This window comes from Rhinatrema bivittatum, chromosome 17, assembly GCF_901001135.1.
Source record: "Rhinatrema bivittatum chromosome 17, aRhiBiv1.1, whole genome shotgun sequence".
Lineage (NCBI taxonomy): Eukaryota > Metazoa > Chordata > Amphibia > Gymnophiona > Rhinatrematidae > Rhinatrema > Rhinatrema bivittatum.
Genome location: NC_042631.1, coordinates 8,953,997 through 8,980,893, shown reverse-complemented (window position 1 = coordinate 8,980,893; position 26,897 = coordinate 8,953,997). Strand labels below are relative to the sequence as shown.

Below are 26,897 nucleotides of genomic sequence, written 5' to 3'. Positions count from 1 at the left end.
CCATTTGGATTTCTAGATTTCTAAAGACCCATGGGTGGGTAAGATGGGTCTGTGATGGGGGTGGGTGGGAAATAAGGTGCAGGTATAGACTTGGGTGGGGGCTTTACATTTTTTTTTTTTTTTTTTTTTAAAGTGCCAGTGCAGTTTTTTTTTTTAATGAGGTGGTGGGCGCCTAGCCCCTTTTATTTTTTTGGGGGTTCTTTTTTTTTCAAATAAAAGAAATGAAACAAAATGTACCATAAATGAAAAACAAAAAAAAAAGCCTCTGTAACAAAAAACAAAATGGGAAAAAAAAAAATGAAAGCCCGTATTTTAAAAGGGCTACGCATGCAAATTCCGGGGTTTACACATGTGGCTGGTCCTTGCGCGCGCTGCGCACATTTTACAACAGGCTCGGCCATGCGCGTAAACCTCGGTACGGGCAGAAATGCCGGCCGAGGGAAAAGGGGCGGCCCAGGGGCATGGTCTGGGCGGGGAAGGGTAGCACATTTGGCCACTGTCCCACGGAAGCGTGCGCAGGCAGCCAGCGCATGCAGATTACTTCTGCTCTGGAGAAGCAGTAAATGTTAAAATAAAAAAAATTGCTCCTTAATTGGAGCAGACTGGGAGGGGAACTGGGGGAGTCCAGATTGCGTGTGCACGCGTGCATATTATAAAATCGGCGTGTCCATGTGCGCACTTGCTCCTTTTAAAATTGACCCCCTAAATTTCCAGCCCTAGCCATTATACTCTCCCTAAACGTCAGGAATTCAGGTTCCTCTCTGACTGTCGGAGGGCGTTCCATAGGTTGCAGAGAAGTTGCAATTACAATTTCCTGTAAACAAGTACATTTAAAAGAAGCAAATCCCAGCAACATTTTCTTGGTAGAATGGAATGAGTGCTGAGGAGAATAATTCGCAAGGCGGTCCACTGAATATCCTGGAGCCTTGTCTCTTAATTTTAGATCTGAAAACAAAAGGAAGAGCCAACCCAGAGGAAGCAGAAAGAACTGCCGTAATCTAAACTGCTCAAAAGAAAAGCATGCAGTACAGGCTGAAAACCACTTGCATTCAAGATCTACTTAAGATGGTGCTCAAGCCGAAGCTTAAAAAATGTGGATTTCTTCACAACTTCGACTTGATTTTTAAGGGTAAGTTCAAAGTCATGTGAAATCCTCAAATCCTGTAAATCAATCAATCAATCAAAAAAAAAAAAGAAAAGAAAGTCTCCAGTCCTTAGTTGGTATTTATTTATTTATTTATTTATTTAACATTTTTCTATACCGACGTTCGAACGAGACATCACATCGGTTTCCAGATAACAGCAAATTCAGCCAACAGGGCTTTACATTGTAACTGATATTATAACTGGGGTGGGAGGGAAGGGAAGGGGCAGGGAAGTAACTTGGAACTTTATGGGTTCCAAGTTACTTCCCTGCCCCTTCCCTTCTTTTAATAATTTTAATAATTGGTATTATCTTTCCGGGAGAGGGTTTTGGCTTTCCCAAAGCATCTCAATTAAGGTCTAAGATTAAGAAAGGACGTGTTAGTGGCTTTCTCATTTCATCTCATTTTTTATTATTTTTTTACATTTTAACACGGTCAAGCAGAAAAGATAAAAGCAGGGTTGCTCCCCCAGATCCTGCTGATGAGAATCTGGTCCAACAGTCAACCATCATTAACTTCCTGGCTCAGACAGCAGTCAGTATGCTGGAGAATGTCTCCTTGACCATGGAAATAGAGCAAGCCAACAATCGGAGTTGGAAGTCTCCTTGAAACCCGGTGCTGCAACCGTTCCTGCTCTTCCTTGTTCCGATGATGATGGCGCCAATGGGAGCAACATCAGGGGAGATGCAATGGAAGGTGGGGGAGAGCTCCCAACTGTTGCGGCAGTCGGTCGGAGAAAGCAGAGGATGGGTAAGATATACCAGCACAGCGGCAAGACATCACATCAGCTTGGAATATGTCGAGATAAGTTGAAGAGGCGGGCTCCTCAATGGAGCTTTGTCTCCTGGAATGCTGGCCACCTTAGCAGTAAGAGCTCTCCTGGGTAGGCCTAATATTATTATGTTGGCGTCCTAGTAGCCTATAACTGCATGCTTTGGCTGTTGACATAATTACAACATACAGTCCAATGAGCATTTTCAAAATTCACAGTTGGAGAGAGTGGGACAGTACTTATGCTGATGGAAAAGAGTGTAACCAGGAATGTCCCTCTAATCACTATTTCTACAGTTTTGGATCCCTCTGTAATGTTCGTGATGTTCAGACTCTCTCTTGATGAGCTCCTTGGCTTGCTCCTCCCATTAATAGTGATTAGAGGGACACTCCTGGTTACGCTCTTTTTCCATCAGCATAAGTACTTTGTTATCAAAATGTCTTTTCACAATAGATCTACTTTGCTTCACGGCCAAAAGGTATGGTTATTTCTGGATATTGTGAAAATTACACAAGGTCATAGGAAAACATTTCTGGCAATATGCATGTATATTGCATTTAAATAGTGTGAAGTATGTATTTTTTCAGCCATCTCAACTTCAGTCCTTTTTAGATTCTAAAAAAAAAACTCCAAGGACTCTGAATTAAACTATAATATCAGCAGGTCCCAGACTGATATATCTGCTGTTTCCTTTGGGTGAGATTGTTCTTTAAACTGGTTTCTTTATTAGTTCATGCTCAGAAACTTTAGAATCTCCCCTTAGAGTGAGGTCTCTTGTGGACACAGCTTGTAGTTTATTTAACTTTTTCTTTATTTTCCATATATTTGTTTGTATTATTTACAAGCGTTATGTCTGGATTTCTAAACAAGATCTTTTATATTTTGAAATAATAAATAAATAGTAAAACAAAAAAAAAACCCAAAACTAATTTATTATGAAGTATGCAGCATGTACTGGCTGCCTGAATGCAGTCAGTAAGCAACAGCAGCAGAAGACAGGTCGGTGCAGAGACCAAAAAAAAAAAGAAAAAGCTGATATCCTTAGCATAAATCCTAAAATCTACCCCATATGATGCCAACAGTTTCCCCAGGGGGTTGAAGATAATGTAACAACTGAAAGAGAGGAACCCTGAGGTGTCTTCTTCCAAAAAGAATAATGTTCTCCAAACTTGTTGGCTCCTATCTTGAAGGAAGGACCCAAAACAACTCATGATAGTATCATCAAGCCAACTGATTGGAGTTGGTCTAGCAAAATCACATGGCTGATGGTGTCAAATGCTACCAAAATGTCCAAAAGAACAAGGATAAACAATCTGTATTAATGCATGGTAAGTTAAAAACAACTTTAAAGGGAAGCTTCCACCATGCAAGACCTCCATAAAGAGGAAGAGAACTATTCAGCACACAGAAGGCACATATTGCAGCTCTGCTTGTTAAGGACAAACAGTTATTACCTAGGAGAGCAGATCCCCAGCCCTTACCAGCTTGGCATTTATTCACGAGCCACAACAAAAATCATGGAACCAGAAGCAAAAATCAAACCAAGTCAAATCACTGCTTTTCAGGCTTTTCCCACTTACATTTACTACTCTAGAACGGAAGACTTGCGGTTTCAGATGATGCAACCGGAGCTGGCATTTTGCTGTTAAGCCTTGATGAACACGGCAGCATGCCGCCTGATTTTTTCTGATGGCTGGGCTTTCTAGTGACCCACTTTTGAGTACTGATCAACAAAAGTTTTGCTAAACTCTACATTAATGAAATCCATGAGAGAGAGAGGGAGGAGGAGAGAGATCACATGACCCTCCTTGCTCCCAGTCCCTTTGATACTTTACAATTCAAATATCACAGCAGATGTCTCACTTGAAAGAACAACATTCTCTAGTCATAATCCACGCAGGATACAAATGTTAATATAATTAATAATAATTAGCATTAATACTGCACCATGTTTAACTAGGGTCCCAAGATGCTTTGTAATTGTGATGCCTTAGAAACATACGGCCACCTTAGAAGTGGACAGTCTGGCTACCAATTTTGTTTGCAATACCCTGCAAATGGAATAGAGATGAGAACATTCTTGGTGCAAGCTGAGGTACAGAGGAGATATGCCAGAGGTGGGACTGTAAGACTCAGAGGAGCCAAGGAGAAATAGAAATTTAGAAATGTTAAGGAAAGCTTTCTGCTTGGTATTCACTGAAGAAGGTACTGGAGGAGGCATGCTGATTGCTGGCCAGGGTATGCATCATAGTGGGGTAGACACCACACTGTTTACAGAAGAGCGTGGAACTATAAAAAATAAATTAAATAAATAGTAACTCCTGCTGGAAAGGGAATTTACTGGGAGTTATGATCATGCCTGGAGGGCAGCATCCTCTCTAGTCATGAAGTGATCAGAAAATGCCCAGTAGGGTGTTAGGGAGTAAGAAGTATTTATGATTGAAGCAGAAATCCTTTCTGAACAGGGTCATTAAAAATGTATTTATTTATAAAATGTATTAATTGCTTTCCAGTTTTACAATAAAATCTTTCAAAGTGATGTACATAATCACAAAACAAAACTTAAAACAATAAAATCCAAAACTATAAAATAAAAACAATATACCAAACACACAACACAACCATCCTTATTATCTCTTCCTGATGATTACTCTACCTTTAACGTCTATACTTATCAAGCCAAAATCACACCAAAGCAAGTTAAAACAAGCCGATCCCTAATTTAGTTCAGAAGCTCAGTTATCATTAACCATGTTTTTACTTTATGCCAAAATCGCATCAAGTCAGACTCATCTCTGATAGAGGAATATCATTACATAATTTAGGTGCTATCATAGAGAAAAAAGATCATTTTGCAATTTGACACATTGCAACCTGTTGACAGAAGGAAGTTGGAGTTGAAAACCTTATTGTGAACATGTGCTTCTTACTGGGCTTTCCATGAGATCTTATTAGACATATGACCTATGGAGTATCTGAACATAAGAACATAAGATTTGCCATACTGAGTCAGACCAAAAGGTCCATCAAGCCCAATATCCTGTTTCCAACAGTGGCCAAGCCAAGTAACAATTACCTGGCAGGATCCCAAGGGGTAAATAGATTCCAAGCTGCTTATCCCATGAATAAGCAGTGGATTTCTGCAACTCTACCTTATGGACTTTTTCTCCAGGAACTTGTCCAAACCTTTTTTAAAAATGCAGTTACACTAATAGCTTTCAACACATCCTCTGGCAATGAATTCCAGGGCTTAATAATGCACTGAGTAAAAAAATATTTTCTCTTATTAGTTTTAAATGTATTACCCAGTAACTTCATTGTGTGTCCCTTGGTCTTTGTACTTTTCGAAACAGTAGACAGCTGATTTAACATTTATTCGTTCCATTCCACTTATAGACCTCTATCATATCCCCCCCTCAGCTGTCTCTTCTCCAAGCTGAAGAGACCTAACCTCTTTACCCTTTCTGCACAGGGGAATCGTTCCATCCTCTTTATCATTTTGGTCGCACTTCTCTGTACCTTTTCTAATTCTGCTATATCTTTTTTGAGATGTGGTGACCAGAACTGAACACAATACTCAAGACGAGGTCGCACCATGGAGCAATACACAGGTACTGTTCTTGATCAGGGTTTTTGCTACATTAAACTATCTAAAGGCTCTCTGGTCTCTTACTATAAACTGTGCTGTCGCACACATTGAATCTTTTTGACTCTCTAAAAGTTAGGTACTACTTTCTGTTTCCTGCCCTTGATGAGCTGCACCTTGCTTTAGGCCATTAACCCCATGAGACAAACACGTAGAGCATTTAGAACACATTGTTCCTTGGGAAAGGCAATTATAAAAGGCACTTTAAACATGGGATGAGGGGGATCTAAGCATTGCAGCATCCTTGACTTTGCCTACAATGGAAACTAGAATTACAAAGGTGACCGATCTCTGATATGACTGAGGGACCAACTGATGGTTAGGCTTTAGAAAACTGCTGCCTCCTCTAATTAAAATTCCTGTGTTAGAAATGTAGCTCTTAAGTATTTATTTTAAAATACATAGAATTGGACATCAACAAAGTTCTCTTATTTTGTAATGTGTTGTTGGACTGTTTTAGGTGCAGTTACCTTGTGATGAGGCTAGCCGGTTTTGTTCCAGTCGGAGAATCCAACCCTTCCCCTGGCTTGGTGGATTTTTCTCTGTTCATCTGTTGCAGTATTGAGTTCAATTCACTTATAACATTTGCCTTTGGGCTTGAAAGCACAGGGCTTTTGAGCTCTGTCCCATCACCCCACAATTTAGAGGTCCTTTGCGGGACAGCTTTTGCTGTGATGTGCTGTGCAACACTTGGAGGAGGTGGTGGAGCAGGTGGTGGGATAAGAAAGCTATCTACATTTTCTTCAATTAGGGCATCTTTGTAAAGTGCATTGCTTTTGTTCACTATGGGCTTCACTTTTGGCTTAGGAGGTACTGGGGGTTTGTCCACCAGAAATGCTTGCCCATCTGCATAGACTGTGCAAGTATCCAAGTTCTCACCACCTTCAGAGGACAAGGTAGAGATACTGGACACTGTTGAGATAGTGCTGGTTGTCTCTAAGTGATGGTCACTACTACTTCGACTGTCCACCTCCTCAATCCCAGAGTCGGTGACACTATCAAAAATTTCAGGGGGTGGCAGAAAGGAGGCAGGCAAACAGTTTGAAAGACCCCCCTGTTTCCTGCTTTCTAAAGTGTGTGCTGATAGGTTGGGGTTAAATGAAGTAGCTGGTAGGGTCCCATTTTTCCTCTGGTTTAGCAAATCTGCTAAAGTAGGGACTGCAGCTGAGAGGTCTTCAGGAACATCAAAACTGTTGGCAAATTCCAGCGGAGGTGGCAATGGCTCTGTAAAAATAAAATCTTCATCAATATCCACCGAAGCCAAGGGAGGTGGAGGGATTCGAAATGGCAATAGGACAGGCTCATCGACAGAGCTAACTGAAATGACAGCTTTAATAGGATGCACTGATGGCTCGGGTGTGGCTGTTGGCTGCAAGGACTCTTCTTCATTGCTGTTAAGCTCAGGTAACGGAGCTGGAGAATTTTCTGGGTTTGCATCCTGCTCTAGGTTCTCATTTTCATTTGAAGGGGGTTCATCTGCTTTTTCTGAATCTACGGTGTGAACCATGAGCAAGCCAGCCGTCTTCTGCTGCGAGGTATCTACGATGTTTATTAGCATGTTTTTTTTCTCTTCTGGCTTTTTTTCCTCTTTCCCAATTTCCAGTTCGTGTTTGTTCTCAGTTTCTTGCCTTCTCAAGGTACCCCGCTGGTTCTGCTTATTCGCAGAAGAAGCAACAGGAAATGTGGTTTCAATATTAGACCTCATTTTTGTATCAATATAGAGTGGCTTGTTGAGGTCTGCTTTGTCAGCTTCCCCTTTGGTGGGACTCTGTTGTGTTTGTTCTTTCATGGCTCGGTCTCTTGCAGCTAAAGCAAGGGCTAAGGGTGAATTCGGATCTAATAATTTTCCAGTGACTGGATGGACATAGTTACTTGAATTGGACAAGTTAATATTCTTCATTGATACAACATTATTTTCAGTGCTTTTTGTAGCTGACGATGAATTCAATGTCCTTGAGTTGCCTAGGTCAAGTGGACTGACAGAATCACTACCATTAAAAGGATTTGCAGAACTCAGAGGTAAAACTAATGAAGCTGGTTGAACAAGATGCCTAAAACTATCTTCATTACTAAACATTCCCTCGTCAATGGATTTTGAATGTTTCAGCCGCGGACTTGGTGTTAGCCCCACATCTTCGTCTCCCAGATCTGTGGAAAGGAAAGCTGGCGAGTTACGTCTAGCTTCCAGTCTCTTTTCTCTGTCTCTCACTGCTCCAGCAATGGCTGCTGCAAAGGGGCTGTTGATGTTCAAGTTATCATCTGGTCGAAGCTGTCCAGGCTGCTCTGAAGTTTGCAGGTCAATTTCCATGCTGCTACCCTGGCTGCTTTTTCCACTACTGCTGGTAGATGGCTCTTTAACAATAATTGTTGGGATTGGAATAGAACAGACTTTTTCTGGGCTGTCTTCAACATTGGACTGTTTTACTAGCATCCCCTTTCGCCTGGCAGGCTTGGCTGGAACATAAACTGCTTTGTTTGCTATCTTTCCAACTTCTGAATAAGGGTTTTCCGGCATCTGGCTTCTTTTGTTTCGAAAATTTTGCTGTGAGGAGGCATTCTTGTTATAAAGGTCTTCAGAATCTAAAGAATAACGATTTGATTCGTGCCTGTAATACATGGCTTTGTCTCTTGCTATAGTTCCCATATTTTCAGGCCTGATTGCAGAAGGAGAAGTGGCTTTCACCCCTGAATTCTGATTGAAGGAAGGCTTGATTGTCCCGTACACCCTCGATGTTGGGGATTTAGGAGAGTTGTAAGGAGACGGGGATGGCGACGGCGATGGAGAAGGTGAAGGTAACGGGGAAGAAGGAGGGGGAGGAGAAGGGGGTAAAGTTGCTGGTGGGGGAGGGATATCTTCAGATGTATCTGGCATGGAAAGGCTTCTGGTAAACTTCAGCATGGGAGGAGCCAAAAACTGTCGTTCTTCCTCGGTTATTCCTAAAAACATAGACACATTTTACAAGGATAGCCATTAGTCAGATGAAGAGAAATATATGCTAAGATATTATATCATCATTTTACAGAATGCAATCTGATGCTTTGCTATATAATAAGTAGTTCCATCAAGAGAGAAAAACTGTACCTACATAAATTTAGTAAATGCAAATTTGGACTAATCTGCGGCAACTAAATAAAATGACAGGTTTACCAATTATGCTTTGAAAATACTTAGCTTTTAAAAAAAAAAAATCAATGATATATATGAACATGAAAACATCTTAGGTATGCGATATCTTATAATAATTATAATTCCTTTTGTTAATAAAAAAAAAAAGTTTTAAATTGCAGAAAAATGTTTGTGGTTCATGAATTCTGAGATTTTTACTATTTGTTTTCACTGGATATGAAAGGCAGAAGCACCGTCACCGAGAGCTTGGTGCAACAAACAGGGAACTGCATAAATTACACTTCTTTTTGGAACCATCAACATGCAAAATTCCTCCAATTATACAGTAAAATTAAGAGAATGCTGTACCCCATGGCCACTCTGCAGTTTGTCATTAATAAACAGACAAAGGGTAATAACACCTAGCCAGGATCAGATAAATATTTAGCAATCAAGTCATTCTTTTTTTTTTTTTTTTTTTAAAGTATTTCTTCTACAATAATTCTAAATTTCGAAGAGCACCCATGTTTGGAAGAGGGTCACAGATTGCCTCATACTCACATATCTGATTGGTCTATCCTGGCTATGACATTACTTACATCACACACCATGTGACTCAGATTCCATTCCATGTGGCTAACATTCCGAGCACGACCACTCTCAGCTGTCCGGGAGAGTTTTCTTAAAAAGAACTGTTACGAGGTGTAGTCTCTCTCAGGCCCGGGGGGGGGGGGGGGGGGGGGACACAGTTACCACTACCATGGAGGGCCCCTGCTGGGGAACTAGTGGCACTGAGAGTGCATCTTGAAAAAGGCAACCTTCCAGTCCATGGGGTTCACTGAACTGCACAGGCCCAGGGCGGGGGAGAGCTGAGAGCTGACAGAGACCCACGGGGGCACAAGAGAAAAATATTGGAAAATGCCACACCCTCAATGTACATTTCTTTTTTACCTGGCAGTTACGTCCAGCTCAGTCGGAACCAGGGATGGGGTACCGGTACCCTTGAGCCTTCCTTCCTCTATTTTACATGTCTTCCCCCACCTCATCCCACCCCCTACGTACCTAGTCTGGTCATTGCAGCGATAACCTTGGATTGGGGTGCTGGGGGGGGACGGGGGGGACCATGATCCAGAGCTCCTTCTGGAACCCTACAAGCATGGGCTCTGAATCAAGTCACTAGGTGTCACCCTTGAGAGATGACCAGCATCCCCAGGTCCAGCTGACTCGGGAAAGGGAAGGCTTGATGCTGGAGATCGAACCAGGGACCTGCCCTATCAGCACCATTTTTAATGCAATTTACCAAAGGCCAATACCATTAGGTTTCATGTCCACTTCTGTAATTTTGCAAAGCACATAGAGGGGCACAGCTTTCTTTTAACAGTTTTAAATAAAATTAATTACAATAAGAAAAACTGTAAGAAATTAAAATACATAGGCACTAAAGTCACTGTTTATCCTTATGAGAATGTAAAACGGAATTTGGAATGAATTTCCAAAATAATATGTTAGTGATACTGATAGCGAATGGAAAAACAACACTGAACAAACTAAACCATCTCTATTACTTGATACTACATCACGTTAAGTGCAGTAATACTGCTTATGGTACACTGCAAAATTAAGAGCATGCAAATAGAAGAGCAGATGTAATTAAGTTGTAATTATATATCCTAAAATATACTAAGCCACTAACCTGACAGAGTGATTCTGCTGTCTGGCAGAAGGAAACCAATTGTTAATCACCCAGAGAACAATTCTGCAGCAGGGCTGCCTTTTGCTAATACATATATATATATATAGTACAATTAAAAAAAAACACACATACACACCACCACAAAAGCAGCTGTTTTGCTGGGCATTCATTGTGAACATCTTTTGGGAAGGAATCTCTCTTCTAGCAGCCAGAATAGATACAAATGAATTTATTTTCAGGGCAACCCCTGATACAGACCACCACAAAGAATTGCAGATATAGTTACATTGCACAGGTGCCGGAATAATGCTCTAAGCTGACAGCCACCATGAAGGAAGATTTTACATTTTATGAGTAATATTTCAAATATATTATTTATGGATAAGTAAATAAATATGTTGTCAACTTGGTCGACTTCGATATGCCTCAGTCCCAGTGATTTGAAAGGGAGAATCCCGGTGGGCGTGATGTGGCCCTGTACCTCTATGTCTCTCTTAGTACCCTGTGGAGAAGGGCTGGCGAGCAACCCTTGATAAGAAACCGGCAGCACATCAGTGCTGCTCATGCCTGCTCTACAGTGACTAGGGTTGAGGATGATTATCTTGTTTGCATGCTTAAATAAAGGGATGGGCAGGCAGTGGGGCACACTGTTTTTAATTAACCAGATTTATTTGCCTTCTATTTTGTAATTCACAGGTTACAAAACCTTTCTTCCTAAAAGGCTACTGAATGAAGCTCCTTGGCAACTAACAGGTTCAGTCTCCATGCCCATTCAACTTTTGATGGCATTGCTGCCAACCAATGAAGGTGAACCAATCCCACCAGTTAAGGGGCAACTTTTTCACACTAGTATCACATTTCATACTGGCTTCCAGGCAGCGATAAGGTTTTTGACCTGGAAAAAGGAGACGACGTGGGTGCCAGATAAAAACCCAAGAAAAGCTGTCAAGCCTAAGTGTTGAGCCACACACAGGGATTTATTTACTAGGCCCCAATGCCAATAATGGGAGCTGTGGCAAATAGTAAGTAGATCCCATGTAGAGCCATGAGCAACAATTCACTTTCTATTGCCTTTTTTTTTTGTTTGTTTTAACTTTGTGACTTAAAATACTGGAAAAGGAAAGCAAAGAGCATATTGAAAGTTTAGTCTTCAGGGCAGTACAGCAAGTTTCTAATGGGGCCAGCAAAACAGCTTCCACGAGGAACAGTAATGGACCCTGGAAAGAATGGATAACACAGCAAACCAATTTTACAGACACCCGGGAGTCTATCCAGACAAAAATATTTTGGGCTGTGTGAACAGAAGTTAAAACTGGCATAGGCTTGTCCGGGAAAAGTAGGATCCCGGCAAAAATGAGCTGAGGGCATTTTCTTTTCATTTGGGAAATGAAAGGTGAGGCTGCTGGTGGAGTGGAGAGAGGAGGAAGGGTTTATTACAGAAAATACTTCAAGAAGCTCAAATAGACAGCAGCGTAAAGGGGGTCAGACCTCCAACCAGGGAGAGAGCAGTCCAAAAGATTTTACAGTCTTGCAACACAATAGTTAGATTTTATGATAAGAGGTTGACGGCCTAATTCCCCCCTCCCCTAAGCCCAACCTCTGGAGAGAGAGGGCTGCCTCCACAGTGGTGGCCCCAGCAGGCTTCCTCGTGTGGGGAAGGCACCTGTCTGGTCATGGGGGGTACCAACTTATAGGTGGAAGGATGAGATTAAAAAAAAAAAACAAAAAAAAAACGAGGAAGCAAAGGGGGAAAAAGCATTCAGATTTGAGTACACAGATTCTAGGTGATAAATTGTGGCATAAGAGTGGGACAAACTATTTAAAGGCCACCCACTGATCGAAGACTAAGTTTGAATTTTGTCTGGATATGGCCCGTCAATTGCACATAATCAGATCAAAAGACTTGTACGGATGGATACGAGGACCACCATAATGGATTAAAAAAAAAAAACCATGGCAGGTTAAAAATAAAATTCATATTAAAATGGTTTTGTCCTAATGAAGTGAGAATTCAGAATGTCTCTAGCATGGTAATACCCGAATCATTTACTGTATGACATCTGCAAATACACATGTAATAGACACATGTAATAGAATAATATCCTACCTATGGATTTCTGTCTTCTCATCGTACCTCGAGGTATGCCCAGGAAAGGTCCTTGAGGATTCACTGGAACTGTGGGTGGAACCACAGCAATACCCTGCCTATCATACATTGACTATGGAGGAAAAGACAAAAAAACAGAAGCAATAGCGTTGGCCATGGAAGCATCTCATAAGAAAAGCAAATTTACTCCTGAACTCCTGTCTGGCAGCAGTGTGCCGAGTTTGGCGTTAGCGAAGGATTAATGTGTGCTTTCAAACACACGACATGCATATCGTACTTTCCCCTTTGTGATGGCATCGTAATTGCAGATATAAATAGCAGCTATTTTTATTGATGACATTTAAAAACTGCAAGGGGCTACACCATAAGACAAACACATTACTGCTGCCATTTGAAAGCTCAGACTGGGCAATTTATCGCGAGGACAAACAAGATGCAAGAAATAATGTGTGGCCATGTTGTCCACAGTACGCCTTTTAAAGATGCCGCCACAAAACCTGCAAAAGAAAAACATTCCTAGTTTGCTGTAAGGAAAAACTTGTAATAATTCAGGACCTTCATTTTCAGGTTTTATTTTTCCTGGGAATTTATCCGTGTTTATTACAAAATTAAAAAAAATGAGGGAAAACCTGTGGAAAAAAAATGTTATTTTTCAGGGTGAACATCATTGTTGCCCTTGTTGTAATAAATGAAAACTGAAACTGATATTTAAGAGAAGACCCACGCAGTGGGCAGACCTGCTCTTTTACGTTTCACGTTCTGAATGCGCGATCAAGGCTCTGCTGCGGGGTGTACCTTATGTTACACCTATCCATCGGCACCACCTGTCCATTTATCGCATCCATCCCTTCCTTCTAGTGCATGCACAGCTAGGAATGAGAGGCGGCACTTCACGTGGCCCCACCGTAGCCTGGGCTGCCTCTCACTGTCCAGCAGACGTCTGATCGTCATCGCTATCTTTCCTCTGTCCCATCGCTGAGCTGTGCGGCTCCAGCGGGTCCTTCCACTGTTTTCACAGGACTGGGGATGGGGGAGGAAGGGTAGCCAAGGTTGAAAAATTGGAAAGTGGAGAAGAGTAGCAGGCAGGGCCTAAAAGGAAGAAACAGTACCCCCATTTTTTCAATTCAACCAGTTTGTGTATCCAGCTATATATGGTATTTATCTATTTCTGTATAGTCTTGAACGACATACCTCTAGGATCTATCCATCTCTTTACCATAGGTCATCTGCACACGTCCCTTTCTAAACAAAACATCTAGAGGTCCACATTCAGCAGTGTGGGGAGCAGCTAAGTTATCTGGATAAAGTAACCTGGGTAACTAATTGCATATTTAGTGGAACGCAGCCACTTACGCGTCCCGCTGAATAAACCTGGATAAAGTGATTCAGATAATTTTAGGACTGCTCTCTGGCTTGACCAGACTTACCCAGTTAACGTTAAAATTTGGCCTTATCCAGATAAGTCTACCCTGTCCCAGAACTCCCCAGGAGGTTTTATCTGGCCAAAAATGTACTTGGATAAATAAGCGTGCAGTCGGCATGGTGGGAAATTAAAATCCCCTAGCTTGTTCGACTAAGTCCATACTTAGCCTGACAAACCGAATGTGGCCCTCCTAGTACTTTCAAATCCCTCTTAATTTACGAAGACATATGCTTTGCCTCCTGAGCCTGATTTCTGCTTGTTGGGCCGGCCATGGCTGGGAACGCCGCAGAGGCAGTGCTTACGTATCCTGGCGGGGAGGGAACCTCTGCCAGTGCTCGGTGTTGACACCTAGTCACCAGACTTGTGATGCAATGGGTACTGGATCTTGGAACTGTGGACTAGATTCTGGGAGACAATATAAAATGGGGGGGAAAAAAAAACCCAAACCCCACATAGTTCTGAATGAAAGCTCATGATGCCATAACCTGGAAGAGTCCAATTCTGACTGAGCTGGAAGCACAATTTGTTGAAGACCCAACTCCTGATACAGTACGGATTCACACAAACGACAATTCTTTATATGCAGTGCGAAACAATACAATACCACTTCAACAGTTATCTCAGTATGAATCTCCCAGCCTCACAACATCCCATAGTCTTCAGATAAAAGGCAGAACCAGCAATTTTGACAGCGTTGTGTAACAGTCACCAAGCTTAGGTCCTATATTCCCTTGCAATTTCTAGCTTTATCTTTTTATATATTTTTTTATATTGCCTTTAAAATAGTTTGTCAAGAAACAACACTCTCCAACTTTGATCGCATCAACACCCCGTGTTTGATTCCTCTGGCTTTAGGGAGTGTTTCCTTCTCTGTGTGGCTTGCATACGTATTTATTTATTTATTTAGATTTAACAGACACACAACTTAAAACAAACAAACCCCCCCCCCCCCCCCCAAATAACAATTCTGAATGACTTACTGTTCGTGATTGCTTTCTTACCATGTCCACAACATGAATTTAAATATAGAAGCTATTTCTAAAATGTAATCTTTTTCTGCTCTTTTTATATCACCAGACGGCACTGTTGATTGGGACAATATTTTGAAAACTTTATGGAAAAGGGTCATTAAGGATTTGGAGTCATCGTTTCAAGAGAGAGGACCGTAAAACCCAAGGAGGAGAAGCTGACGACAAGCAAATATTTATGGCTAGAGGCATGAAATAGTTATTCTTGAAGCAGGCCTGTTCCTTGAACAATTCATTTGCATATGTGTCTATCCATCAGTTTACCAAGATATTCTCAGATGAATCACCCAAAACATCATTAAAGAATACAGAAAGCTTTGGAAAGCAACACGATCAACCTAGCAGAGGCAGGCTTAAGCAGGGTAACTAGGCCACTTATCCTCAGCCCTCAGCATGGAGGAGTGCGGGGACTTTGATAGAGCCCACAGGTTTTGGATATGTGGGACATTAGCGAGCTCTCCTGGGTCAGAGTCTGTGGGAAGCCACTTTAAAATAGGGAGGACCCTGTAATTTCCATCTGCCCAGGCCCTGCACAAGCATAAGGCTGCTTCCTATTTTTGCTAGAGTATGGACACAGATCACATCAGAGAACACTGTAGTCTTGCAAACAGTTAAAGCTTACTCATCTGTAATTTGAGAAGATATGTAGGGGCCATTGCATCTGTTGTGCCAGCTCATGCCACACCAGTGGAGCTTATTCCAGATGTGAGGGTCAGTACCTGTGCACTTAAACGCATGCCACAGGGTCTTTCGGATGGACAGTACTACTCACATTCATATCTGTAGCTGATGGCAAACATCTGCTGGTAGGGCGTTGTTTAATAGTCGCAACTCTAGAGTCCGACTGTACGTTTTCGACAGGTCTCAAAGGCTTGGAAATTGGTGCTGGGTCATCCACTTTATCTGGAACAAAAGGTATTCGCAGACATAAATACCAGGTAGGGGAAAAGTCTGAATGAGCATCAGGGAAGAAAAAATAACTTTCAAAATGCAAAAAGGAAAAGATTTTAAAGTGGCCTTTCAAACATTTTTATTTATTTATTTTTACAAGACATTAGTTCAGCCTCGTAGTGCGCATCGTGCAATTTTTTTTTTTCTTGCTACTGCATAAAGCTCATGCTTAACTTTAAAGCCTGCATGCATTTAATGTTTACTTAGTGAGACTCGAAAAACAATCCTCCTCTTCCAACCCTCAACATGTGAAGGCTGCATATCTATATAAAAATGGAAAGAAAACCTTTAGAAAAAAAATGCACCCGATGATCACGGTTTTACAGAGCGATAAATTCATTTATTTGCCAGAAGTTGCATTGTGACTCGCCAATAAAACAACTACGTCAAAATGTGATCTTCATGGTGTTTCCAAGTGTTTTGTAAAGAACAGTCATTGATGGTTCTTTTGTTTCCATGATTAACCAAATTATCCGGTCTAACAGCAAAGAATTTATTCATCTGATCTCAGTTTTACTGTACCACACAGAAGGAATTTCTACAGGCACAGAAGGGGGAAATCCCTTGTAGATAGAGAGATATGGTCAGAAATCAGGTACAGCGTACAACGTACAGAGAGGAAGCAAGTTTTCATAAGCCCGTGCTATTGCAAGATAGGGATGTGCAGCCCAAAAATTGTCAGTTTGGGTCGTTTTTTTTGTTTCTCAGTTCATTTAATGTTCTTTTATTTTAGGTTTTATTTCCCAAACTGGAAAAAAAAACAAAAACATTCAATGCCAACTCCCCCCACCCCAAAAACAATAACAACAAAAAAAAAATCAAATTGGGCCTCTCCATAAAATGGACATCTAAGGCCTCCGAGCTCCACCTCCGCTGGTAAAATTCGAACCCAGGCCTATCCGGTCTGAGCTAAGCCCAGCCCAGCCAGGGCTTCCCCCTGGGTTTCTCCTACCTCCCCAGAAATATGTGCTGGGATTGAGGGCCTCTCTCCTCAGCTCCCACTCACCCCCTTTCCCATGGCTCCAGATAAAAAGGATGAAAAGAGCAGGAGAAAAACCCACTCCCTACTGTCCTGCTGCCTGAATATTTAAAAATGTTGCCAACAGCCCCGGACATTGGCGCCAAAGTGACGTCACTTCAGTGCCGGTCTGAGTGCGGTCGGCGCCATCGTGCTGTACAAACTTTGGCTGTACAACATAATAGCACAGGCTACAACTCAGACGAACACAAAGTGACATCACTTTGGCGTCAATGTCCAGGCTGCCAGCACCATTTTAAAATATCCAGGCAGCAGGGCAGGGAGCTCATGGTTTCTGTGCCTCACTAGGCTGAATCAAGTATGGCATTGGCATCCCCTCCTCAACAAAGAGAGGCTCAAAGCAGAGACAAAACCAGCAGCAGGACATCTAGGGGCAATTCTGAATAGCTAGCAGCTGAAACGTACGTGTGCTAAAAGCATCTCCCTACTTTGCACCTGCCTGGTGCTGAAGGCCAAGCAGAGGCAAAATAGCATGCGCGTGTTTGAAAATCACATGTACGCGTGTGGTTTTACTCTCTCCAACCTAGCGCCCCCACTGCCCCAGAATGCCTCTTTCTAACTGAGCTGGGAAGAGGGACGAGATTTTCAGCCAAGTAAATGGCCTTGACAATTGTCCTCTTAATAACATCATCGTAGGGAGGCATACGGTTAAAAATGCTATACAAATAACAAGGAAATAACGTATTTAATTTTCCAGATAAAGCAGAGCTTATGTTTTGAATTCATAACAGTTTGGCAGTTTTACTTTTTGACACAAGGGCTTTTTTTTTTTTTTTTTGGTGTAAAATTAAAAAGTGAAAAACTAATTGAAATCAGTTACTAATTTGAGGTCTGGGATGTGGTTCCACTCATGTCTAGCAGCAGAGGCCCTCAGAAACCCAGATAACGTCTGTTCACATAATTAGATTTATGCTGTTACTGCACATCACAAAACAATTAGGAATATTTAAATAACATCAGCCAGCCTCGGCGATCATGCTGGTCTAACTTAGCATTTAATAATGTTTCCTGCCTTACTAGTTAGCAAGAAACATGACCGAGGAGCAGAAGTCACAGTTGCACACCTGTGACATCACAATCCTCTTCCCAGTTACAAAGAGTGATGTCAGGCGCGGAACCACGTGACCTCAGCGAAGCTAAGCAGGGTGGGGCAGCGCATGCATTTGAAGAGATCAAGGCCTTTCCCATGCCTGCATTCCTGGCAATGGTCAATGAGGGGAGAAGACATTAATAATACGTAGCACTGGGCTCATACATTGTACTGTTTAGATTTTCACGTGAGATCAGTGGTAGGTCAATCACTGAAAGAAAAGATGACTTCTTTGTTTGGAAATTGGCAATAGAAGACAGTATTTGTTCTGCACAAGTAGGAAAGGACAGAAAAAACACATATAGACAATAGACTGTTAAAATTAATTAGTGGGTATGTGAACTGGCTCTCTGCTGAACACTAAAAATACGAGCAGGTTGCCAATAGGACTTGACATTTCTATTTTAAGACAAAGAACTCCATATACATTAATGAATCATTCCCCAAACAAATATTGTGAGACACAGCAGACATCTCTGAAGCTACAGAAGTGGCAAAACCATTTTACTTGTGATCGGGGTGCAAATCTCAACCAGGTTGCTGAAGGGCTGATCCAGACCTGGTTTTACTCTACTGCACACGTGAAGTTGATTTCCTTGGGGGAGATCACAATTCCATCTGTGTGCATGCAGTAGGGAAAAACCCAGACTGGCTCAGGGTCAGGAGGAGAGGGGGAGTGAGCAAACGCCAGTTGGCACCCCCATTATCAAGCCAGGCAAAGAACTTAGGAAGTGAAGAGTGTTAACACACACTGACACTTGGTTACTTTTTACATTTTATAACCTTGTGATCTGTACAGTGGTCACATAAAATTTAAAAAAGAATCTGGAACTTTTTACCTCCAAATAGATTGCTGGCCACCCCAACTCCATTCCTCTCCCTAAGTGCAGTTTTAAAATAATATTTTACATCTGAAAACAGTATCAAAAGTGAACCAGCAGGACATGAACAACTATAATTGTTGCTGTGAATGAAAGCCAAACAGATTTCAGGATGACACATAGTGAGCGACCTTTAAACCCTCTATTCCTCTCAGGCATGTGGTACCCTCAAATCAAGGTCTTCTGTACATCCCTTGTCTATTAACACCCACTCTCTCTCTTTACTCAAAGATCACATCTACTATGGAAAGGAGCCATCCCATCTTATGTGACGTTTGCTTAGCAGTTACATGTTACTCATGTTGTTTTAAAGAGCCTCAGCGAATTCATGTCGTATTTTCAACAGAATATAAATCATTTTTCACACATGGCTGCCTGCTAAAACACAAATTCTTTTTTGGATGTTATTCAAAAACCTACCTGGGCTAAAGAAGTATGGGTGCCCCAGTTCTCACTGTATTAATGCATTACTACTTATGAGTATGGAATCAAAGCAATATTCATGGACCATGGGAAATAAAAGAATGATATCAGTAAATCTGTCTAAATTCATTTTCAATACAGAAACTAAGGATCAGCTTATCAAGCTTGACATAAAACTATGTGTATGTTAATTCTAGTCTATAAATTCTTGACTTGTGAATAAAGTCAAATCCCTTGCAATATATAGTCACAAAGAGTCAGGTGATGCTCAGGTTTATCACATGGAGATGTTCTCCGGTGTATAACTATTTGCACAACTCAAGAATTTCACGGCACAGAGCCTGTGGTACACAAAGATATTACTGCATGTCCAACATGGTCTACGGCTATCTCACGAATGTAAATTTTACCCAGTGGCTGAATACTATTTACACGCTCATTAATATTATAAGCCTAAATACTAGTGCTCCAAATTTTGACTTTGTATTCAGTGCAAACTGAGTGTGTGCTACTGATAAGATCATGTGTTGACATTCAGTTGCACACTTATGCCAGTTTCCTCCCAGAACACCTTCACTGGAGGTATCTTGACTGTAATTCGAGTTACATCAGATGGCCATCATAGCCTTCAGAATTCTGCCCACTAAAGCCCCCTTATAAGGTAAGACTGAAGACTATTTTCCCTAAATAAATAATTACTTTACTTGTTTGTCTCTGCTGTGCTTACTAGAATGGTTTCAGTTGCACATGGTCTTGAAACCAGTAATGCTGGTATTGGGGGTGCACAAATAATTCAGTATTAACAATTGTAGCACCTGTGCCACGCAGCATGTCCTGTGGAGTGCAAATTCTGGTATTTCAGTCCCTTAGTGGTGGTGCCCCAATAGATGTTATGAGCATGCTCTAAAACGGGGTTCTCAAACTCTGGTCTTCAGGATATCCCTAATGAATACACATGATATATTTGCAACGCACTGCCTCAGTTGCATGCAAATTGATGTCATGCATATTCATTAGGGATATCCTGAAACCCGGCCAGTTTGTGGCCCTTGAGGATCAGAGTTTGAGACCCCTGCTCTATAGGGAGTGGGTCAGTCGAGAGCTGTATTTCAGTGTGTGGAGCAATGTGTGTGTGCACCTGCCATGAAGGAAGCGGAGAAACGCTCTAAGGATAAAGTGAGATCCTAATACATGGTACCTCTGGAATAGAAAAGATTCACTCGATAGAAACTTCTAAGAGAGGAAGCATTCAGCAGAGAAAACCAAGAGTAGGAGAAGGCTGTCTAGAATGGGAAAAAGATAAAATACCTGATCTCTATACTGGAACTTTGCTATTGAACCCACTTAGCTCAACGCTGCACACCCCCTAACTATTCTGGTGAAGCAGCATGCAACTACTGTCTAATGTAAGGGAGAGTCAGACCAGTTTTGCAACCACAGCTTTTGGAGCGATCTACAGCCATTTCAGGCCCTGCCTAACACAAATGATGCTGCTACAGAGAATTTAGTCACCCTTGATTTTGAGGGTTTTCATCTGCGGAGCGCTACACCAACTAATCAACCATGACTGAAAGAACCTTAGCATCTTTCAGGCCTTCCTTCACGAGTGACTGGTTACATAAAAATCCAAATTATTAAGGAATTTAACCAAGGAAGGGAGGTGATGACAACAAGAGTCACAGACTTATATGTAATTTTAGCAGAGATCAGGGACAAAGGTTTGCTTGTGGCTCAATGCAAGTTAACCATTTCTTGAACAGTAATCGTCTATATTTCTTTAGGGCTGCAATGAATCCAAGAAAAATGTAAATAGATATGTTAATGCCTATAGATACATCTTAACCAGCATACAATTCCCAGGCTCTGTTCAAAGAAGCTCTGGCGACCTGATTGGGAATTGTATAAAAGTGCATTTTATAGGCCTTATTTACATATTTGTGTCAGCCATTCTTATGCAGCTCTTAAAATCATTCCCACCAGTGCATGCTAAGCCACCTCCTTGTAAGTATGAATAAGAAGTAGGATACAACCATTCCAAGAGCAGCAATTCAAAAACCCTGCAGACCACACATGTCCTACAGTCATAATAGAAAAGAGCCCAAACTACCATTAATTATCATAATGCATTTTATTTTGCTTTCAAGTCAACAAACATGGCAAGCAAAGATAGAAAATAAACAGGAAAATGGATCAGGGAAGATGATATGCACCAATTCTTATTGATTCTTTGGTTCCTAAGAGTTGCGAGAATAAAGGTACACGTTCAGAAAGGTTTCTGCTCAGGTTGCTCTCAGCTGCTTAGAATCGTCCATGGAAAGTCTTCACACCCCAGCATGCATGCCACATTCTACTAGGCTGGTTTACCAGCTACTCTCTGCCCCCAGTCCAAGAAATTCATTCAGAGAAATACCTACATTTTGCCTTAGGACACTTATTTTGCATTTCTTTCTTCTTTCAAGGATGGCGGTGATATCACAACACTAGACCCTCTCTCTGGCAAGTAAAAAACACAAGACAGGGAAGAGGTCAATAAACCTTTCCAAAGTCATACAATTCCAAAGTATTTATCCTTGTAAGATCTGACCTTAGTAATGGGACATCCCTCTGATATAAGAAATGTCACAGGTGCATCGATTATTTATAACCCGTGAAATCTAAGCCCATAAACCTTGTACTGCAGATTCTCCAAAATCCTGACCATTAGGACGAAATTCACCACAAATCCCATAAAATAAAACTAAATCAGAATATTTATGAATCACTAACCACTTTCTGTGCACTTAGAGCCCAATTTTCAAAGCTATTTACATTCATAAAACAGTTTTATGGCTGTTCTAAAACTGAGGCATGCCGAGTGCACATGTAACTCAGTTTCATATGACTTTTATACAAATGGGAAAGAGGTGTTCCAGAAGACAGAGCTGGAACTTATGCACATTCATTTTCATTTTAAAAAGTATGCAGATAAATTCACGCACACAGCATGCATCTTCGATAGAAGATGTAAGCTTTGTGCTGGTAAGTTTGTGAGCATAGCATGACACCTGCGTACAATTTTTCACAGCAAATGTGTGCTCATACGTTCACTTAGAAAATTCATGGTAAAGGCTGGGAGTAGAAGGTACACAGAGAGTTTACCTCACCATGATGAACAGTTATCCAATTACCCTTCCTGAAGATACTAAAGCTACTTATACCAATTACATGGCTCGTAGCAGACAGCACACAAGTAGTATTACTTACAGTGGCCTATGGGTCGTTGAAAATATCTGCAGGATGGGGAGCATTGACTTGGTGTTGTCTTTTGTTAGATGTAGAGCGATCTTGGAACAAGAATGCTCCCATCTTTCTTCTTGCTGTCTGCCAATAACGTGAGCAAAGGCTCGTGCTGTCTTCTTTGTCCCAATTATTCATGTTCCTATTCCATTCCAGCGTCTGTTTCAAAACGTTCTGAAAAGTCTGAACCTATTATTTTTTTTTACTGTGGATGATGAGAGCCATACACATGCAGTATGAAAGTTTACAGAACCATCCACCAGGCTTTCTGCATACTAATGCTTTTCGCTCATTTACTTTCTAAAAAATGTCATTATCCAGCAGCACCTCTCAACAAATATTGGTGGCAATACCTTCTATCAGAATGCCATTTGAGTTTCAGAATAAGATCGCCCGGAGCCCGATGCAACATCCGTCATTCAATACCAAGCATACATCATATGCCATTTTGTCCAAAATAATTATCTGTAATTATATACTGTATTTCAAATTACAGCCATAAAAGTATTCCTTTTATGCATTAACAGACGAAGGGCATGGGATAGAGGCTTATTAATGGGCATGGCGTGACCTTGAAAAAGGTCAGGAAACAGTTCTAGGGTCAGAATTTCTCAAAGTCTTTCCAAAATCCCAGTATCCCTTGTTCGCCAGAAGTAATTCCACGCAGACTGTACTAACAGTTTTATCTGGTACCCAGTGATGTTATTTATTTATCGAACATTTACATTCCGCTAATGAAATATCTTGCTCTTAGCGGATCACATCGATTATCATAAATAACAATAGTTAAACCATAAACCTATGCTGAATATACTCAGAGAAAAAACAGAGATACATCAAATTATATACATATATATGTCTACACTTATATAGTCTTAAGAGAGAAGGGCAATAAACAAAGGCACTGCCATGGGTAAAACTGTTTTATCTGAGGAAACGGGAGCTTTGATTATTGCCCATGGTCAGTGTGGAGAAAAATATGCATGGTCTACAATGCTTGTATGTATTCCAGGCACAGGGAGAGGGCGGGGAACTGAACAACGGGCATAGTTTTGATAATTCAAAAGTGGACGCAAAATTGTGTGGGTAAATTTTGAGGGGGCAATAGCCAAAGCAAACTACTCATGTAGTTTTGTTTTGATTAATAGTGCAAACCCCCACAGGTAAAAATTAACACTGGGCAGCTTGCACCAATCTGGGTAACTCTGATCATTGCCTCATCAATATATTGTGAAAAACGTGCTGTTCTCCTAGCAAAGGGCTCTGTGAGAATTACAGTGCTAGTGAATAGAAAGGTAGCCATAATTGTAAAATATTGCCATGGGGTAAGCAATAGTATAAACCAGTGGCATAGCCAGAATTGATGTTTTGGATGGGCACAAGATTAACATGGGTGGGCTGTAGGCATGCAGGTCTGAGACAGTTGTATCCTTATTGCTAAATAAATGCCATACACTGCACCCTAGAATGGCTTTCTAAGTAGTTTGCAACAGCCATTATGCATCATGCATGAAACTTTAAATTATTTTACCTCAGTTATTTCAAGCACTTACCAGCATTAAAAATTCCTTATTAATCTGTATTAATTTATTTTAATTTATAAGTGCACAAGTATATCATGTAAAAAGCAAAGAACACAATCAGATCCAATCATGTAATAAAACAAAAATTAATGTATTCTTTCATGAATCCTCTTTGCAGAAAACCAGAAATCATTATAACTACAATAAAATATCATTAATCATCAGAACAGGTGCAGAGCACAGCTAGGACAATTCACATTACAACTAGCATGAAAAAAAAATGTCAAATTCTGGTGTCACCTCAGCAAAAAATATCCCTCTACTGCTATTTTGTGAAGTAACACAAACTCCTGCAAAGAAAGAGACGTCTAGAACCTTGCCATACCATACAGTCACAGCACTGACTCTCAGGACTCAAATAACAGCAACCTTATGAAAAAGCTGCAATGCAAATACTACACCAGGCCCTCGAACATTAATACACCACCTATTGGAATAACAGAACAAACTGTACTACTACAGAGAAACTACATGCGAACAGAAATACTGCACTTCAGTCACACACAGGTAAAACAGAGACCGACCCTTACCTAATATAGAAATAAGAGATTACAAATTAGAAACTGAAACATGCAGATAAAACCAAAATAGAAAGCCTGAAAAAATAGATGCTGAACAGTGGAATACTGAAGAAAGAGCAAAATACAAAAATATAAGAAACGCACATTCTCCGAGATGGCATATTCAAATTGCTAAAATCTCAAAATAATTTTTTTTTATTACCTTTGTTGTCTAATCTTTGTATTTTTCTAATCAGTTGGTCCTGGTCTCTTTTTCCTATTTTTCCCTTGTCGCTCATTTCCTAATTCCTTTTCAGTGTCTCTCTTCTCCTACTGTCTTCTTCCCTTCCTCCCTCACACTCACAAGCTCTCACTCTCATATGTTCTCCCCCTCCCACAAGCTCATATTCTCTACACACACAAGCTCTCACCCTCAGGCTCTCATTCTTATGCACACCAGATGCACACCCAGGCACCCATTCTCACCCACACATACACACATTCAAGCTCCCATTCTCACTCACACATACATTCAATCTTCCATTCTCACCCACATACACACAGTCAAGCTCTCCTTTTCACACAGACATGCACTCATTCAAGCTCCCATTCTCACCCACACACAGACAAATTGAAGCTTCCATTCTCATCCACACATACACAGTCAAGCTACCATTCTCACCCACACACAAACACAGTCAAGCTCCCATTCTCACACACACACACAGAAACATTCAAGCTCCCATTCTCATCCACACACAGACAAATTGAAGCTTCCATTCTCATACACACACAGACACATTCAAGCTTCCATTCTCACCCACACACAAACACATTCAAGCTCCCATTCTCACCCACCGACACACACAGGCTCTCACATAGACACACATAATTGCACACACAAACAGGCTCTCAGACACACACAGGTTCTCATTCATTCATACAAGCTCACACACATCATGGTTTCCTGTGTCATCCGGCCGTGGTGAGATGAGCTTCGCCATGGCCCCAAGGGCCTCCTGCTATCTTCGGGCTGTATGGCAGCAGGTGAAGCCGCAAGCTATGGGCAGATTATGCTCCGCCGGTGGCCCACAGCCTCTCCTGCTGCCACTGGCCTGCTGCCACCCCGGATGTGCCATGCACACCCAGTCGTGCCGGGCCTGGCCTTGCAGCTCCAGCTCTCCTCTTCACATCGAGAGGATGGGATCCTGTGACAGCATTGCTCTAACAGCTCTCTTCCGGTTGGGTGGGGCTGGGTCCAAATTGGATGGGCAACTGCCCCCTGAGGCCCACCTGTGGCTATGCCACTGATATGAATGCCTCCTTTTTAAGGAATAAGGACCCAGTGTGAGTAATGAGCTGAGAACCAGGACACAAGAGTTCAGTCCTGCCTCTATCCCTTTCTCTATTTGCCTCGTCTACCCACTCAGACTGTAGGTTCTTTGAGTGGGAATTCATTGTACTTGTGTGCAAATTGTTGTAATGTGCCATCCTTCATGTGTACCCTACATTTTGAGAACAAAAGTAAGGTCAGACTAAGTCATACGAAAGGTCCATCCAGGCCACCATCCTATCTCAGAGAGTGGCAGGTGATTACAGGAAGGCAATAAGAAACAGGACATGTATAGAGAGGACCATCCACTCTCACATACTTCCAGTTACCAGCAGTCATGATTTAGGGCTGAATTAGACCCAGAAGGACCTCCATGAGTTATATTAAATAGCCTGTGATTGACCATAAATTGGTCTAACCCTCTTTTGAACCCAGTAATTCTATTTGCCTCTATGATGTCCTGTAGAAATGAGTTCCACAAGTTAAGTTTATATTAAGTGAAGAAATGTTACCCTTTGTTTTAAACCTGCCAACAGATAAAACTGTCAGGAGCTTCCTAATTCTTGCACTAGAAATAACTTCCTCCACACCTTTCATGATTTTGCAGTCTCCTTTATCATGTCTTCTCTCTAAGCTGGAGTCCTAGTTTTTGAGTTTCTCTTCATATTAAAGTTGCTTCGTGCCACTAATCATCTCTGCTACCCTTCATTGTACCTTCTCCAGTTATATTCTGCCCTTTTGTGCCATTCATTCCTACAAATATATCACCGACGGATTATCTAAATATATTCCAAATAATCACAAAAAATAGCAGCTACATAATCTGTACATAAATACCACCTGCAAATATGAGACAGATATGCTGTCAACTTGGAGCATCAATAATAACTAAAAGGTTCAT

The 26,897-nt window shown here is 41.4% G+C and overlaps 1 protein-coding gene across 9 annotated transcripts in view; it reads right to left on the bottom strand.

The window, feature by feature from the left end:
- Positions 1-26,897, bottom strand: part of SHANK2 (SH3 and multiple ankyrin repeat domains 2) — a 544,106-nt gene that overhangs the window by 14,159 nt on the left and 503,050 nt on the right. For 8 of the 9 annotated variants that reach the window (XM_029582904.1, XM_029582897.1, XM_029582898.1 and 5 more), the window contains 3 exons: positions 15,693-15,823; positions 12,470-12,581; positions 6,034-8,500 (listed from right to left, as the gene is read on the bottom strand). In XM_029582904.1, the coding sequence (XP_029438764.1) occupies positions 6,034-8,500; positions 12,470-12,581; positions 15,693-15,823 (2,710 nt within the window). Of the gene's footprint in view, positions 1-6,033; positions 8,501-10,362; positions 10,384-12,469; positions 12,582-15,692; positions 15,824-16,074; positions 16,135-26,897 lie in introns of all 9 variants that reach the window. The other variant, XM_029582906.1, reaches the window with a different exon arrangement.